The sequence below is a fragment of the Hoplias malabaricus genome, chromosome 10, assembly GCF_029633855.1.
Source record: "Hoplias malabaricus isolate fHopMal1 chromosome 10, fHopMal1.hap1, whole genome shotgun sequence".
Classification (NCBI taxonomy): domain Eukaryota; kingdom Metazoa; phylum Chordata; class Actinopteri; order Characiformes; family Erythrinidae; genus Hoplias; species Hoplias malabaricus.
In genome coordinates this window covers 17,975,656-17,995,373 of record NC_089809.1, presented here as the reverse complement: position 1 = coordinate 17,995,373, position 19,718 = coordinate 17,975,656, and the positions used below count along the sequence as shown (strand labels likewise).

At 38.1% G+C, this 19,718-nt stretch overlaps 1 protein-coding gene across 5 annotated transcripts in view; it reads right to left on the bottom strand.

Annotated features, from left to right (window-relative positions):
• pard3aa (par-3 family cell polarity regulator alpha, a) overlaps positions 1-18,084 on the bottom strand; it is a 469,619-nt gene extending 451,535 nt beyond the window's left edge. For all 5 annotated transcript variants that reach the window (XM_066683465.1, XM_066683467.1, XM_066683466.1 and 2 more), the window contains exon 1: positions 17,658-18,084. In XM_066683465.1, the coding sequence (XP_066539562.1) occupies positions 17,658-17,777 (120 nt within the window). In that variant the 5' untranslated portion in view covers positions 17,778-18,084. The remainder of the gene's footprint in view (positions 1-17,657) is intronic.
• Between the last annotated feature and the right edge of the window lie 1,634 nt (positions 18,085-19,718).

Below are 19,718 nucleotides of genomic sequence, written 5' to 3'. Positions count from 1 at the left end.
TTTCTTGCATGGCCATCTTGCTGGTAATTCACAAGACATTCATAGCCCTTCATTTGTGTGCCCCTGAAAAATCTCTGTTTCAAAGGATATATAACCTAACACTTGGGCCTAGCCCTTTAGCCCAGCAAGAATTAAGGCAAAACAGAGGGATGGGGCTACAGGGATGAATTGGGATTCATCCAAAGAGTACTACAAGTACTGTCAACTTAAACAAATTTACATTTAAAAACTTAAGACAATTTTCATTCACATTTAATTTCTAATCATTATTGTTTACAAATTTAAAATCAGTATTTTCAGTCTCCACCTAAAGCATCTAAGGACTGGACCATATAGGAACAGCAAACAAATCCAAATGATAGGACTAGAACTAAATATGATTAATCCTCATTTCATTTGCCTTCAAAAACCTATTTGTCGTCATCCATGCCAGGGATGAGAGTGTACTCAGAGATGCTGGCAGAGCTGATGCTCAGGGAGAAAGGCCAAGCCTTGAAACTAAAGCCTTTTTAAGCTCCAATGTCCAAAGCTGCCAACACTGTCTCTTTGTTTTGCCCATACAGCACATACTCAACCAGACACAAATCTACTCTAGAATCCTAACCATCTCTCAGTCCTGTCTGAACCCTTCCACTTCATTAGCACCAAAGTTCCAACTGGACATACTGAAGAGAACTGAGGCTAACCCTAAGGAATACACTAAAATCATGTCTCATCTGACCACCAGTAATTGGAACAGTATGGGTGTGCACACAGTTTGTGCAATGAACACTTTATCATGCTAATGGCTCTCTGAGTTCAGAATGGAACAGACTGTAATGAAAAGGATTTTTCCCCTCTTTCTTTTCTAAAGCACACTACAGAGGACATGAAGTAATTTCAGTATAAATTGCTAACTTGGATAGAGAATACTGAATTAATTATTATTAATTGACACAATGTTTCAGCCTAGCACCGCATGAGTTTCTCAGCTTGATATAATGAAAATGAATTAACAGTCAACAAAAGCAAATTGGTGGACTAGAGAAAAAATACTCAATATATTTGAATTCAAATTTGTCTGATTCTGCTTTTCATCACAATCTCCTCCAGGCTTGAGCCATGTAAATCTCCAGCATTAGACTCTGGATCAGTGATGCCAAAGATGAAAACAGAGCTTATGAAAATCACAACGCTAACATCTTTCCCAAAGGGAGTATTACCAGTTTAAAGCAAAGATAAACTGCAGTGTACAGAGCATGAATAATTAGCTCTTTATGATAGCTATTGTTGCTCAAATCAACAAAGCTGAGCTGGAAGAAACCACAGTCTGCTGTATGTTTATGTAGTAGAGTGTGAATGGAATAGAAATGCTGTCTAAGAATGACAGCAAGGTTTGGTTTGATCTTGGTTCATGCTCACGTGGATGTACTTCCCTTACCATTCTAGCAGCTACGACTAGCCAGTCTGGCTAGATGTTTGACTAACTGTCGAAAATAATCAATTTGCAAAGAGTTATCGGTCATCCCAAATTGTAGGACAGAGTAGAATACAAGAGTCTTTTTAAGTTCCTATTGAAATAGCTCAGAGAGGGAAAGCAATAAGGTTCAATATTTTGCATGTGCATCATAGCACTATAATTAGCCTTGTCAGACAAGGCTAAAAAACACTCATACAAAACTACAATATAGCATGTTATAACATAGAAAATAGTGTCTCAAATGTTTCAGACATGATGTATACTGTAGGCTAATCTAGACTTCTCACACATTTGCTAGTGTATGCACCAGTTTTTGCCTCATGAAAGACAACCTCAGCCAAGCTGTTGACTGATGTGACCACAACAAGCCTTTAAGAGAAAGATGCGTTCAGTTGATTGGAACAAAGACCTTGAAAACCCACAGCATCACATCATTACAAATTAATTAGTTATCTTTGAGGCATTTATTAGGTGGTGTTTCAATGCACATGATGATCCAGTTAGATTCTAATACAGTGTAACAATATGTGGTAACAAAGTTATGGTGTTTTTTGTTTGTTGTTTTAATATGAACTAACATTAAAATTATTGAATGTTGAATTAAAATTTAAGTAATATTTAAAATTAATACTAGAGATGTCTATAACAGATTTAAATAAAATATCTAAATTGTTTCATCCAAACCTGTTTTTGTTGTAGCACGATTTTGACAACCACCTGTCGCTACACATTATGCAAAAAATATAACAAGGCATGGTAGATAATTGTCCTTTTCTTGTCAAAATAGGTAGATCTACACCATGTTAAACAACTGCAAGAATATGTAAAGATTGTACTGACGAGGCTGAGCTGACAAAAGAACTATACATAAAATTTATATTACTTCAAAAGTAGTCAAATCCATAATGCTGTTAAAGCCATTTTAGAATCATTAGCATTAGTCTTGATCTCTTGTTCTTACTTCACACACACAGTAAGTACATTTTTATGAGATCAGTTCCCGATTAGATGTAAAATCATGTGTTTTTTCAGTCTATATACTTGCTAGGAGTTCTGCAGCCAGCACAGCAGAATTCAACATATGCTAATAAGCACCACACAAGCTCAATTAGTGAACAGGCCTGGTAATACGCTGCATACAAACAGTTTCTGAGGCATGGTAATATACCACAGTTTCTTGTTTCCAATGTTTAATTAGTCTCAAACAGAATGCAAGTACAAATATATGTGAAACTAATGAGGCTCTCTTTAAACTTCTGTTCGGTGGTATGTAAAAAAAAAAAAAAAAAAAATGTATTGAGTCACATTCTGCAAACAAGCTCTGTGAGAAAACTGGGACAGACTGTTGTTTGATTAACCTAAAACTAACCTAAAAGTGCTGCTGCACACCTGACAGCCTTTCCTTCTCTGCGGGTTGGGGGGGGGAATAAAAAAAAAATAAAAAAAAAAAGAGTGTGACAAGCTGTAAAACACAATATTAACATAATATTATAATAGAGCTGTTATACTAACAATCATCATTGCTGCCATTATTTCGTTATATCGTTGTCTGTTTGAGCTTACTTTTTTAAATGGCACTTTTACTACACTAAATTATACTTTGCTACTCAGAATTTGTGGCAATTTGACAAATGACACACCTACAGAATTTTTTTAATGGAAGACTAAAATATATCCAGTCCACAAGTATCAGTCAGAGAAAAGCAGGGACATAGCCACAAATGGACCAAGGACTATACAGTCAGCCATGGAGAATTTCTGCAGGGGAAACAATTCGCTGCCACTGCTTTTTGTGAACGACATAAAGAAACGTTGCATTACAGCACATATGTGTGACATGCACATCTGTGAAGGCACCAGTAATGCTGAACCATTTATACAGTTTTTTGAACAACATGCTGCCATCCAGACAACATCTTTTTAGGGGAAGGCCTTGTTTATTTCAATAAGACAAGGCCCATTCACATTCTATATGGATTACAGCAGCATAGCCACTTATTACACTATGAAATAGACCTGTCATCCATTCAAAACATTAGGTAAATTATGAAATAAAAGATACTATGAAGGAGACCCTGTGCTGTAGAACAGCTGAGGTCCTATAACTAGCAAGAAGGAAAACACATTTCACTTTCAAAACTATAACAATTGGTCTCCTCGGTTCCCAAACACTTACAGAGTGTTGTTAAAAAGAGAGATAATGCAACACAGTGGCAAACATGGTACTGGTAATATCAATGGTAATATCAGTAAAAATAAAATGAAAAAAACTGACATCTCAAACAGATGAACTAAAATACACCTCACAAAACATTATGGCATTAAGAAGGTCTCACATAAAATTGATATGTCACTACATGTTTGCATTTAACAGTTTAACAGCTGTCTGACTAAGCAAGGTGGCAGAATGCCATATCGAGGAGTTTTAACAAAAAAAAAAAGTATTATATATATATATATATATATATATATATATATATGAGTACATTTTACCTGTAGACCACAAAATACCAGAAAATTACCCTACCAATTTAGAGGTCAAAAAAGTACAAGAATGTTCTGAAGTTTAAGAAGTTATCAGCATTGAAACTCTGTTAGAAAGACACACAGACAGTTTAATACATTTAAATTACTGGGTCTTCAAGCAGAAAGACCTGAGAAATAATTTAAAAGCCGTTAATGCATAATTAAGTCATTTTTCTATGAGTGATGCTATTACGCGGACAGAAACGATGTGAGAGAACATGGAGATAAACACTCAGGATCATTTGATGCTTAGTGCAAAATGTCTGCAATAGTTATTGGGCATGCTTTCAGACAAATGACCCTAAAATGTTAGCAGCAAAACCTGAAGGAAGTGTTTAAGACAAATTTGATAAAGCAAACAATACTTCTTTCTTAGGAGCACAACACCTTGGAACTTCACCCCTGGCCTGACATGAAAGCTGTCGACAACACTGAGCACAATCACACCCACAAGGGCAAGTCCAACATGCTGCAACAGAGCGAAGCAAATACTTCAGCTGTGCTACAACAAGTCCACATCATCCTTAGCTGCCATTTCAACATGGGCCAAGTTCAGAAGAGAGAATACTTTCAAGCCTCAAAAATACCATGCTTCATTCTTGCATGGTGATAATCCAAAACACAGCGAGGATGAACACTTTGCCTTCAGGGATCAATTCCACAACCACGTGTTTGGCTAACCTCAAAACAGTGTGCACCATCCCCTGCTTTAGTTCAGATTATTGAACAGAGATTAAAGCCAAAAGGTAGATGCCCTACTTATCACGAAACTGTCACAATCCTCCATTTGGTTTTCAGCTCATCTAGAAGCATTTTGTTATTATTTAAATAAATACTATTTATTCACATCTTTTAAAATAAAACTCAGGTGCCTTCTCAAGTTAACAAAACAGTTTCATTCAGAATACTACAATTTACACTGTATACTTGCTTATTTATATTGTTAAGCTTTGCTCATTTGACATATATATATAATTTTATATAATTTTAATTTTTTATTTGTCTTTTATCTTAGTTATGCAGCCAAGCTAAACGTAGGAAGGTAAATGCAAGCCTCCTCTTAAGCACTTAAAAAAAAAAAAAAAAAAATCTCCGTATAATTATGGTGACATGTACCAGATTTATTTTCTTTGATTAGTTTACAGAATCAGATAGATAATCAATAAACCACTAGTTCCACTGCCACATTTAAAACATCCTTATAACATACATTGGGGCCGCTTGGTGGTGTCCGGACCCACCATGACACTGATTAAGTATTAAATGTTTACAGAAAATGAAAAAGATCAATATTCATTTGGAAAGTAGTGTTCAATATGTATTTTTTAAAAATTACTTTAGTTTCATACAAAGAAATAGAAAGCCTATGAAATCTTCAAATCCAGCGATACATTCAAACACTAACTTATAAAACAGAATATATGGCTGGATAATTAAGGAAGATTTAATAGTATATACAATTTTTAAACAACACAACTTAATACAAAATATTCACCCGATATTGCACAATATAAGGCAGTTTTAACAGTAGTGTATTTGTAAAATTACTTAATATCCTGTTTTAGTTATTACTATGCAGTTTTCATAGTTGGTAAAAATGTTTTAGAGGTAACATTGAACTCATTAACAAATTAGAAAGCCCACAAAAAAACTGATTTTAAAGTGTAAAAAGAGAGAAAACCATAGAGATTAGAGAACAATGTTTAAAAAAATTGTTAACTCCCTAACCTCTAAATCACTTAACCAACCATAGCCCGTTTATGACATAAGCAGTATTCAGCATGGATCCCATTACTTTCATTTCTAAGGAAGAACAAATAAACAAACGCAAACTTCTAGCCGACAAAAAAAAAAAAAAAAGAAAAAAAAAAAAAAGAAAATGCAGGTAGGTCTACTCTGTGAACCATTCATTCTTTTCATATGCCATGAGAAGATGGACATGGTTCATGACTGATGCCTCAAATATGCACATATTTAATAATAAAATAATAATAATAATGTGCACAAAATTTCAGGGACTGTTAACATTCATCAGTTTCCGCCCAGGTATATCTCAAACTCATGCCTGCTAAGGGTTCACGTAAATCTGTTTACGTGAAAAACATAAAAACATGCATGTTTTGAAGCTAAATAGTCAAAAATATATGTGTAGTAGCAAAAATAAATACAACAAGAGTAGTAATTAAACATAAATAAATAAAATAATAATAATAATAATAAAATGTAGGAAAATGATGACATTACACAATCTCATCATTCTACCATCCTGTCTATAAACATAGCCACTGGCTTCTGAAATCCAAAACATCTGCATAAATAAGGGCGTGCTACACGCAAGCGAGACACTGGTACACTGGAGATTTGTTTTACACACTGAAGCCGATTCGTCCCCTGTGCACAAATCTCCATGTCTTGATTCCATGTCTTGCAAATGTTTCATGAATCAGAGGAGTGCTCTGTGCTTACTTTCATTTAACTTTGATGAATAAAGACCAATGTAATGGCTTTAGAGTGCACAACAATTATAACCATTTCAGACTTTGAAAACTAAGTCAGCTGGCTTGCAAAAATACTCGACCTCACAAATCAAAGTGTACTTGGATATGGAGCCAGGTATTAAACCCCCGGATGTAATCTTGACATCTGCTCTACATTTTTTAAAAAGCACTCCCTCTCGTAATGCTGAGGCCTGGAAAGAAGTTTTAATATCACAGGAAATCACCAATCAAACGGTAATCCTACTGCACTGGGCCAGGAGTGAGAAGGGAGACCACTACCTTATCTTCATGCATGGTGAAGTACTTAAGCCAAATCCATAAGGTGTTGTATATAAAAAAGGAAGCGTATGGCAGGCACAGATTCTTTTTCAGTCTTTGTAGGTATGCACATTATAGGAACTATTTTGGTTTGCACCTTCTTGTCAACTTCACACTGACTATTTACATACCAGAGATCAAGAGTTTGGATAACAAAAACACATCTATATGCACATACACTACTAGAAAGTGTTGGAACCTGAGTCACCAGGTGATGCAGACTGTGGGTGGGCACCCAGCATGAAGGAGGAGGGTCGAAACTTAGTTACACGCAAATTCTAGGAGAGTGTCATACTTTTAGAAAGGCCATTTAATCAACTACCTAAATCTTCAGGGCTTTTTATATCCATTATTTACATGTCCACATGTCCTCTGTTTATGGAAACCATGAAGACAGACAGGGAGAGAAGACAGAGAGAAAAGGAAGAAGTAAAATGCTCCACTACTTCAGCTTTTAAAAACTCAGATGTTGTGTTGCCTATGGCAACCCCACTAAGGCAAAATAAGCTGGAAACCTTGAACGTCAAAACACCTAGATGAAAGAAAAGAAAACCAACCTGATTTCCAAACTACACGCACTGTATTAAATATTCCTTTCAGTCTGTTTTCAGTCTTGTAGCCCACAAAGGAAATCAAGAAATTCATAACGTGTCATATGTGAATCCAGGGCAGTCTTAGCTGTGCACCTCTAAAGGGCAAAACATAAAACAATGTTAACTTAACTGCTTCTTTTTTTTTTTCTTACACCATTTTAAAATTGCCAGCTTTCACACCATAAGAACATTTCAATACTGATTTTTGTTCATAACTTTATTTTATATTCATTACCGGTAAAGTGATATATTTCAAGCCTTTTTTATTCATTTCTATAACCACTGTATTTTGCGCAGGGGTGTGTTGGGGCCGGAGCCTATTCGAAATCATTAGGAGCAAGACCAGCAAGCACCAGTCAAGAGTGACAGTGTGTGATAATGTGGAGTAGATTTGTTATAGGAATCCATCCTTTTATTATAAAAGTAACTATAATGTTTTCACTTGTCTCTGCAATTGAAGCTTTTGTGCTCCTGGTGTAATTCTGTAATATTAATTAATATTTGACCCTAGCCAATATGTTCTGTACAACAGAAACGACTTTCAAAATAAATACTACAGGCAGCTGGTCAGTGCTTGTGGTTAAGGAGGGCACAGATTACATGGGAAAATGCACTGTAGAGGTGCCATTGGGATTGTTGGTGATGTAGCATGTAAAGTTCACATGGAACTGGTGGAACTGAGAATGCATTAATGGTGCCAGTGGAGCTAGGTACAGCCTTCGTCACCAGGGAGGCCAGTGTGGATTTATAGTTGTTGATGGCAAAGGGTAAGGCAGGACTGTAAAGCTGGCTTGAAGTGGCGTGTATCTGGGATGCCAGACTTCACTGTTGAGCCTTCTGGACGTGTTAATTTAGTAAAACTCCACCAAGGGGAGGTGCCTGCCTGATGACCCCTGAGAAGAGCTAGTGATACAGTGGCTGGTTTGGGTACTCATGTGATGGGCTCAATGAGTAACAGTAGTTGTTAAGGATAGTTGGTTGCTGATTGGATCATAAACGGCCACAGCAACCTTAGTGTTGAGGGGTAGGATTCAACAGGAATTTTGGTGGCTGCAGGTAGGAAGAGAGGATAGGTGGGCCCTATGTGAAGCTCTATTGGATTGGCAAAAGATATTTTACATCTTATTTTAAGTGCTCACACTTAAAATGTCATTCTAGCCCCATGCAACTCTGTCTGCTCTTCTTGTTTATTAACAGATATTAATAAATCCAACATCAGCAAGCCTAAAACAACAACCCTATAATCAAAAATAGCTGTTTTCACAAAAATTGGTGATACAATTAACAAACAGTTCAAAAAATACATTTCTAAATGCAAGATCACAAAAAAATTTGTGTCTTTCCCCATCTACCATACATACTATCGTATAAAAATTCAGGGAATCTAGAGATATCTCAGCATGTCTAGTGCAATGCTAGAAACCACTGCTCATTGCACATGACCTTCAAGCACTCAGGTGGCAGTGCATGATAAGCAGCAATGTTACTTTGAAAGACATCACTTAACACAGTACACTGCATCAAGAAATGCCAGCTAAAACTCAATTATGCAAGGAGCAAGTCATACATAAAAGCTATGCAGAAGCATTTCAGAGTTCTCTGGACCCATGCTCATCTCAGAACAACATCTGTCATAGTATAAGGGTGAATTAGTGCCCACAGTATGGGAGATTTGCATGTGTGAAGTTGCCACTGATGTGGAGGTGTAACCTGAGATTTTAGGGAGACATATGCTGCCTTTTGTTGATGTTTTTTCCTGACAATTCCATGCTTTTATTAGCAATGCCTTTCTACATAAGCTACAACAATGTGGGACTGTGAAGTAAAAAAAAAAAAAAGTCCAACAGGCGCAATAGGCATAGACTCCAAACAACTGTGCACAATCCACATTAGGGAATATTTCAGTACTAAAACTGCTGTACATGAGATAAACATCCAAACTTGCTTTGAATCTGTTAACACAATGTGTCTGAAAGGATGTGTATCTGCCAAGAAGCTGTTACTGAGAAAAGGGGAAAAAAAATGAATATCCAAATCCTGCAAAGAAGCTTCTGTTGCTGGCTGTGGTGGAGTGTGTGGCCCCTCTCCCCTCCATCTGTCAGCCAACATAACATAACTGGACAGTAAGCTTACTCCTCTAAGCGTGCTCAGCTGTCTAGTGCTGTTGTGTTAGTGGCAGTTTGGAAAGAGGTGTTGGTCCTCCCAGTTTGGTAGCATCGTGTGAATGGGGGAATATTTGCAAAGGGGTATAACTGTCAATCACTAAATTAAAGAAAATCAGCTACAATTTGAAAAAGGAGACATAATATAAATTAAAAAAATGTTCAAGCTATTTTCACATTGCAGTGTAAAGACAGGGTTAAACAGAGTAACACAGACACAACAAAAACCTAAAAAAAACAAAAGATAATGGCTAAAAAAACAGCGTTTCTGCTCCTCGCACCAGGGATCTCACACTGTCAAAAGCTGTGGCTCATTCTCATTTAAAGGAACAGGCACAGAGACCAGCCATTCTGAACAGGGCTGTTTAGACAGGGGAGAAATGTGCTGTGTTGTATGAGCCTCATGGTATTCTGACCAAAGCAGGTCACATGTTTCATTACTGTGTTAATATGTGGTAAATGGGTATAACACAGTTTCATATAAGTCACTCCCTAAAGAAAATCATTTCAAACATCCAATCAATCCACGAGCTAATCTATCAAAACCATCATCATGGTAATTCGCCTGATTACACAAAACAGCTGGAAAGACTTTTTTCCCACGAGACTACACTGTGTGAGTCGCTGTGTACATTGACTAAGTGTGTGAACAAGTAGTGCCCCATTGTAGCGGGCAGAGTGAACTGAGATAAGACTGCACCCGCTCCTTTATCCCTGACCGTGACATGGAGCCAGTCACTGGAGAGGATCAGAGACAGACTTTGCAATCCCTACTGACCCATATTTACACACACCCACACATACACGGTGTTCCTGTACTAAGCAGTTCAGATAAAAGACTACGGAAACATTGGCACAGCAGAGGCAGGCATAAGCCGATCAACGGTGGTATCAGGAATCAATGATGAAAAGATAACATTATGGTGGCTATTAAGGCAGGCGATTTAAATCAGAAAGCATGCTATACAAGGCCTTTATATACACACAGGAGAATTATCTTTGTTTCATAATCTGTAGAATCAGTTGGTGGCAGAGGAAAACACTGAACGTTTGTGTTTTTGAAACAAGTGCAAGGGTTAAATAAAACTGCAAAAGAGCAGTCTTCCATAAAAATGCTTCAAACAGTAAGAGGAGGCAGTGAGGCCAAACACTCATTTGTCATGCATGAGAAGAGCACATGACTAACTGAGCAAATGTTAACATCATCAAAGTTTTAGTGTTGAGCTGTAGCCGAGAATCCCCTCCTTGGCTGAAAAATTGCATGTATAGTCCTTGTGGAGATTCTACTCTCCGTTCAATAAGAAGTGTTCTTCACGGAAGAGTCTGAAATTCAGGCAAACTGTTTCAGAAGAACAGGAGTTTTAAAACTATGCTAATAGTACATTAAAATGTACCGTTATGCTGTTTATCTTGCTCAGGTTATACATTAACTCATTTTTTAATTTCTAAATGCAATAACAAAATATTTCCAATATATCATCACTTTCCAAAGAAAAACATGTATCTACACTTATGTCAGTTTTAAATTTACTACATCATTTACTACATTCCTTCGTATTGTGTAAAAATTTCATGATGAATGAATGGACCAATAGAAATGCTCCAGCACTATTTGGAATCAAATATTTTTACATTGACTTCCATTGAAAGTTTAGAAGAATTTGGAAAAAGTTTTTTTTTTTTTTTTGACAGCGATGATATGCAGCACATTACCATCTGTTCTACAACAGTCAATCATCATCTTAAAGTATGTCAGCTTACATCTTTCTAAAGTACACTTATAAAGGACTGGGACACTTCTAACACAAGTTTTTAATTAGCCCTCTTCTCTCAACTCCCTCCTTTTTTTGGTGACAAGATGAAAGGCAAGTTTTCTCCAGCCTGGATTGAATGTGAATTAAAGCCCAGAGCAGCCTCAGCCAGGCTTCCTCCTTTCCAGCTGTACCCTCCAGCTTCACTCACTCTCAATTTCCTCTCTTCTCAGGCAGGACTCCCAAAAGCCTCAGGCCAAAGGTCAAAGACTGTCCTGAAGATATAGAGAGTGATTGGTGGACACCAGGGGAGTTGTGAGAGATCGAGAGGGAGGGGTGGGGACAGGGGGGGAAAGGGAAAAAAAAAACTAGTACTCCCTAGGGAAGCCTACAAGGAGAGTGACATGAGCCTTTTTTCAGGAACAAAAGAAGCTGACTGTGAGGGGGCCAGGGAACTGTCGTTGTGGACATGCGCAGGGTGGTGTTACGAGCCTCTGCTGTATGTGAAGGCGAAGATGAGGGTGGTTATAAACAGTGGGAGGTCCGGCACGCCTGTCCAGTGGAACAGATCCAGAGGCCTCACACAGCCTCTATGAGAAAGAGGGGGAGGAAGAAAGAGACGCAAACAGCTGAAGCTAATGACTTTGTTTACATGTGTTAAAGCTGTTTGGGAGGTTCAAGTTCAAGGTGCAGTCTAAGGTGTATCATTTAAAAGCTACCATCGGCTGGAAGTAGAACTTTCCAAAACGTTGCTGGGAATCTCTTCCTGCGGCAGGCAGCATACAAATGTACCCCATAATCATATTAATTACAATGCAGGAAAATCCCAGACATTAATATTACCTGATTATAATTCTTTAGAAAATGACTCAGTGTATCTTTAATTCTCAAATTCCACCACAGTTTTATAGGATCACTTAAATAAACGAATTTACACAGAGTGCACAAAACTGACTGGAAAACTGTTTACATAGTAGTGGAATAATAAAAGCTTTTTTTGTGTGAAGGACAACATTTGAAAATATTTTTCATTACACATGAGGATCCACATGATCAACAGGTCCAGTGCACAGAGTTACACACTGTTCTTTGGCACAACAGGAGAGTATGAGTTTGTAGAAATCTGTGTGGTTACCGCCATCACAAGAATGCCAAATCTTGAGAAAGACTGGAAATAACCAGCGTCTTGGCTGCACTCTGATATCTCTGTGATCAGGTTATTCTGCAAAACTAAAATGCACACTAAAGTGTGTTTTTAGCAAATATTAAAAAAAAAGGAAGCTGTTAGAAACGCTTTCACTTCTTATCATACTGGAGGTCACTAGAAGAACAAATTCACAGCTAGGGTGAATAAAACCTGATGACTATAATCAACTGCATGTTACTTTCAAATAAATGAATAAGTGGTACAGTCATCCATCTGGGTTTCCAAAGCTGTGAATTTGAAAGTTGGAGCAACCTTGCTGTTTAATAAGAGACTAAACATGTCTGGATTTGCTTTAATAACTATAACATATAGATGATCCTCTTTAAATTAGATTAGTGTTCTGGTCATGTAAAAACAGGTCATAATGTGCAGTCATCTCTCCTTTTATCCGTCTGCCTTTTCTCCATGTGAAAATTTCCTGAGATTAAAGCGCAACTGTTCTATGCATTACACTCCCTACTGCACTGAAAACAAGACACAAAACATGCAGGTATCTAAGGAAAGCTGTGTGATAATCAACAACTCGACACTCCATATGCTCAGATGATAAAATAACACTAAGTAACACTGAGAAGTCACGCTGTCTGCTCCAGTAACATAACAATATGCACTATTGATATGCTCAAAGTTTAAGGGTAATTACGATTTATGCAGTGACCCAGTGTCTACACGCCTTCAGCCGTGATTGCAGTAATAATCATCAGTGCTGAAGTTTCACTCAGAAGGTGCACCACATTAAATATGGTTCATCTGGAGCAGTCTGCACAATCAAGACAAAATTAGCCATACAATTAGGTTAAATTAGGGCCGATTCAAAGAATGACCCTCTCCTAAAGCACGCTGGGGAGAATTCTGCACACCTGCAATCAAGTGCTCATTTAGTTCAACCTTGTACTGACTTTATTATCAGAGCAGCCAGAGATTACAAAAACAATCTTCAATATAGCAGAATGTGCAGTGTTATTAAACTAAAAATTGGCTTGTGTCAGTGCAAGTTCATACCTGGAATTGAAAGGAAAAACGTAACCAAAAAAAGTATACTAAAGCACGTTTATAGACCAGGTCGTACTGAATTGCACTTTGGCTACCATATGTGTAAGATGCACCAAATTACCGGTAATGCAGCATAAGGCAATAGGTAGAGGGCATGGCCTTAGAAAAAATATGGCAAAATAAGGAAATATCTTCAGGCCTGTTCAACTATAAGAATGAGAACAAAAACATTACATGATGATGACAGTGATGATGGTGCAAATTAATGCAGTTTTACCGAATCAGAAACAGACTTGACCGCATACCATTTCATTGGAGCCATCTTCATTTTCTGTGATGCAGAATGTGGTAGAAAGAAATGGCCAATCAATGCTCTTATCACAGTTTCAGTCAAAGAAAATTGGTCATGTAATTGGCCTGGGGGATAAAACAACAGCTATACATATTGCAGTAGACATGTCATCGATAGGATTAAGAAAATGTTCAATAGACTTGCACTTAAATGTGTTACCGACAGGAAAGCACCAAATGAATATGCAGTGTTTGGCTTTATGAACACATTCCAAACTTCAACAGCCTATCAGATCCCTTTATAATGGACCATTCTATAGGAGACATGCAAACAGCTTATCACTTATAGATTTCGGTTGGAGATAAAACAGGCTGGTCAGCTCAGCAGTTGGAGAGTGATTATCAGTGTTTATCACTATTTATTAGTGGTGTATAAAATGAACAACTGGTGTGGTTGCAGTGACTTGTGGCTACCTTCTTTGACACTAGTTTATGTGTCTTAGCCCTCTAATGATTTGCAAGTACCAAAATATAACCTTTTACACATAACTGTCACATTTCTAATTCACATAACATACATGCTAATCTATGAGGAACGCATCCCCAATTAGATTCTGAAGCCTTGCTTCAGTGTGTTTTCCCTGAGGCCTCTCGTGAGTGGACTGCGCAGTGGAGAAAGCCCGGACAAGTCCTCAGGGAAATCCAACGCTGAGCCAATCAATGCGCCAGCCGCCGCTATTCTGCTGAGCCAGAAGTCTGGAGTGTGCCAGAGCAGCCACACAAGCCTGTGTGTGTGTGTGTGTGTGTGTGTGTGTGTGTGTGTGTGTACATGGAGCTCAAGTGTCCTAACTTTGTAAGACGTCTCTCCTTAGTTTAATAAAAAAAAGAAGAAGGGAAGAGCATTATTGGAAAGAAGAACAGCTTTTGTTTGTGAGACATATTAAGACATGAGGTCTCTCCAAGGCGAAAAGTATCAGGTTTCATATTGCAGTGCAAGACAATTTGTGGCATTGTGCTACTACACTTTTAGTATTAAACAGTCAAGTTCCTCTAGACATCACTGCTCAATTTAGGACTGGCAGCAATTGTAGTTTTGCATCCTTTAGCAATTTTAATTACATGGATGAAATCAAACAAATACAGTAATCCCTCAATGAAAACTACATGACAGTCTTTCTGCCCTCTCACAGCACCAAGAGTACCACTAACTTTAAAAGCATTTCCATCATACTAAGACTACTATGCAGATTTTCCAGGCTTTTTAACAGGAATGCAGGGAGCAAGGCCTCTGGATAATTTTCCATGGTAAGGCAGTGAGATTTCTGTTCCAGAAAAAAAAAAAAAAAAACCCTAGATCCCGACAACACCAACACTGGTTTACCAGTATTCAAAGCATGCAAAACATCAGCTGGACATGACAGTATTATTAACAGCATCAACTGTTGAGAACTGGGCAGAAAGAAAACTGATAATAAAATTAGCCTAATGCTGAATATATGTTAAAAAGACTCAAGTGTTTATTAAGCAAAATAATAATGCAACAGTGAGATTATTCTTGTTTATACTTGCTAATTAGTTTGGGGGAAAAAAACAACAAGAATCCCTCGTCTGCAGTAAATTAAATTAATTCAATTAAAAGTATTTTACAAGGCTGTAACACAAACAGTTTCTTAGGCAGTGCAGTAGGGGGGCACATCCAAAAGCCTCTTAACACAAAAACAATGTAATTCAGTTTGGCCACGCATGATGTTTAAGCCAAAGTCAGCACGTTTAGGAGATCATTCTCAGTCCTAAACAGCATGAGGCATGAGGATTAGCAAACTGGAAGCCCCAATCCTGCTCTTAAAGTACGCTATTCCCTGATCATTTTACTTCCTTTCCAGCTCTAACACACCCACATTAACTTCATTAAGGGTCAGGGTTAGGGAAACCCATCCCAGACTTGGTGACCACAGGCTTTGCATGTTTTCTTTTTCTTTCTATAATCTACACACTACTAAGAACTGTAGCGTTGTACAATGTAGTGCTTATAATGATCAAGTATCAAGGGATTGACATGTGGCGCCCTGTTCAGTGTTCCGCTATAGGTTCCACAAAGGACTGAAACAGTCTTTGAGCAAAATTGCATCAAGCGATGATTAGACCAGTGTTTCTCAACCCTGCCCTGCATATTTCAGCGGTTTCCCTGCTTTAATACACCCCCTGCAACTCTGAAAGTGGTTGTTAATGAGCTGATTAGGTGAATCAGGTGTGTGGGGTGCTGGGAAACTACTAAAATGTGCAGGGGAGGGTTCCTCCAGGACCAGGGGTTGAGAAACACTGGTCAGACCATGGATGCACAAACTTGTCCACAATGAAACAGTTCTTCAGCAAGTTTTAAATTCCATCAGGAATCAGGAATCAGGGGGCACCTCATAAAATTAATTCATATCCTAACAACATTCTGCCATCCACACCAGCCCCATGTAGATCACTGGTTTAGACTAGAAACTGTGCTTTTTCCTTGTTTTATTTTCTGATATTGATGCAGTATTTCTGCTAGAAAAACAAAAACTTTAAATTCTTACCCAAATTAGTTATTATTCCTCATTTTACATTAAATATCCTATATGTACAGCATAATTCACAGCCTACTCTTTACTGTAAATTTTTACTCCAGAGGAAGAAATCCACAGCCAGTAACATGACACCAAAATGCGGTATTTCATCCTGAATTTGTTACAGGATTAGATACTGTTTCCCTGTTGGGCCACATTTCTGCTTTTATTGGCCCAATACAAACCAGTGCTGATATGCTATCTCCAGTTTAGACTATAAATGTCCCAGGTGCTCTCCCCTGCACATTTTAATATTCAAGATGCTCCAAAATGCTCATCCGAAACCAGGGAGGGCTTGTTAATAGATCAAGCATGCAGTGAGTGGGCGTATTCCATTCAAATAAATATGATGAATACTCTCATAAACAACGTGGAAAAACACTAGTTGATTTTCTTCTTACGGTATAAACACATTCCTTAGGGTACCGTTTTGGAGTAGCCCAGAGTTTCTGAATATTATAGCCAGGGCTAATGGATCTGGAGTGAGCTAGATAACCTGAGCCTGTGAGAACTGTCCAAGTCACTTTTTCTATTAGACACATTGGACTTCAACTTTTCCTGTCTGGTTAAACTGACGAAGCCTGCTTGTGGAATACACTCAGGTGTGTGTCCACAGGACTTGAACAGGAGTAACATACTCACATTGTGCAAGGGCTTTGAACCATAGAAGAACCCAACTCTGAATGCCACGTGTTTGAAGACGAAGGTTACTCATATTTGCAGATTCTACCTGAACATTTCTCAACTCTTTCCCTTAAATGTGAAAATGAGATGGAGTGAGTGACTGAGGCAAATGACCTTCAATCAACTCAACTCCTGAAGGAAGTAAGAAAGGAGCTTCAAGACGTATCGCCTCTGCTTGGACAAAATAAAGTTTTCCCATGCCCAGTTCACCCACACCGCATTCTGGCTCCAAATACACATTGTGTTTCATGTTAATGTCTCAAAATGAGTGGAAAATTTCACCGAAACCAGGAGAAACCCCGTCTGGAAGTTACTATACTTTCCCTGGGCTGGGTTAGAAAAGCAACACACGTCCCAAACTATCTCCAACTGGCAAACACCCAGGAAAAAGCCAAACTGAGCTCGCGTTACTTTAAATGAAGTTGAGTAAAAAGAACAGGGAATGTGCCCTTTCTCCCTCTCTCTTCCCTGTTCTTCACCCAGAGAATAGAAAGAAGCGCCATGTTGAGGACGCTGCAGCAGTTTTCCACCTTCAGAGGAGGGGAAAGAGCAAAACAAAACAAACCGAGCCCACTCACCTTGGCTATGGCTTTCTTATACCTCATGGCGGCTTGCTGAATGAGACTGTGGACTTTAATATTCCCATCTCCGCACGGCACGACCACCCGGGTCCTTCCGAAACACACCGTCACTTTCATATTCACATTCACCGAGAGAGAGAAAGATCCGAGTCCGCTCACTTTAGTTCATGCACAGCTCCGACGTCTCATGGTCCCGCGGACACATTATATCCACAACAGAAGATCACAGCCGTGTGAAAATCCTCATAGTAACTCATCATAACTCCTCCATAGGTGAGAGAGAGCTGCAGCTGCGAACGAAGACCCACCTGTTCAGAGTGTATGAGCGGACCTGAGAGTGTGTGTGTGTGTGTGAGAACGGGGCTGGGCAAGAGAGCACTGACTCATCAGCACTTCACTGAAGAACACACCTCATTCCCTCCTTCTCCACACAAACACAGTCTGAGAAACCTTCTCCCCCCACGGCTTTGAAGTAAAGACTTATCAGTGACGGTCATATTTACAAAAAAATAGTGATGTCTCAGATGTTTAGGCCTATATAAGATTTTTTATTCTTTTAAATATAAAAACTAATTCACATTAAAAGAATATATTAATAACGTTTTCATTTAATATTTGTCATTTTTGGACAAAGTATGTCAATGTTTATATAACTCAAAATTTCGAGAAAGTTCCAGTAAATTTTAGAAGACAACTTAGCCGAGAGATTCCTTTTGGACAATCCTCACTGTCCATCTTCCCAAACCCTGCTTTGTGGAATAACCCTAGAAGAACATTCCCATTATGTTTACATACTAATATAGGCCTTAGACATGTTTTAAGTATGATATCATAATCTGAGAAGTTTTATGTTAAATGATGAGTAAAACAGGAGTAAGCATTTCTGTGAATCTGGTGAGACACACATCATTGGGTTGTTTCCCTCTGTTTTGCAGTGGACATGGGATTGATAAGTGTGGGAGTTGTTAAACTAAGGTGATGACCTCTTTGTTCTGCTTCTGTCTGAGATGTGTAACTTTTACCCTGATGCCTTATAATTTCAAATGTAAGGTAAAATAGATCATGCCAGAAACACCTGTATGTAACATGAATAGATTGTTCTTTATTTCTATATTCAGTGAGATAAATATGTAAATAAACTACATGTCCTTATTACGTGTATAAACACCTCTTTAAATTAGTGTTGCTTATTGCTTCTGCATATTGCACCCAATGGAGTCACACATGTTCAACTGAGCACACAGTTTCTATAACCTCAGAACAGAACGAAACAAAATGTGTGGATGGGGCTTTGAAGCAAATGCATATATAAGCTTAATGCCACAGTGCTCAAAACCAAAAAGCCATCCAGCCTGTGGAGCAGTGGAAATGCATTCTATGCTCTGGAGCACCATCCAATACCTTTGGGATGAGCTGGAGGAGCTGGAGTAAAGTTTGTAATACGGGATCCAACATCTGACCTCACTAAAGCTCTTATTGCTGAATGCCTTCAAATGCACAGTACTGTTCCAACATCTTCTCAGCACTGTAGAAGCTGTCCTTGCAGGAAAGAGGTACATCTACAATATTTTCCTTCATTTCAAAATGATGAATAGGTATTTGGCCCTGTTGTGTATCATAAAGGAATATGACTATAATATGACTATTAGGAGAAGCTTGTAATTCCACTATACATGCTGTGAATCAGTGGAAAAAGAAACCTCTGGTCAAGAACTGACACATTATGAAACCTAACGTGTCTGAACAAGCACAATGTGTTGAAAGTCTTCCAAAAAAAATCTTTTTTTTTTTTGCTCTAGTGTTCAAGACTGGTGCTCAACAACAGCTGTTCCAGCATCAGTTTTGCCTACGGGTCACTTTTAAAAAATCTGAAATATGATTAGCAGCAGATCCCTAAATCAAATGAACAGTAATGTGACCAGGACAACAGTATATTATTTGCAGTAATATGCAAAAAATAATAAAATACAGTATTACATATTTAAATACAGTACACCTGCCCTGATGGACCCGTTTTTCTAATGAACATCGCTAAAAGCATATTATGCAATAAATATG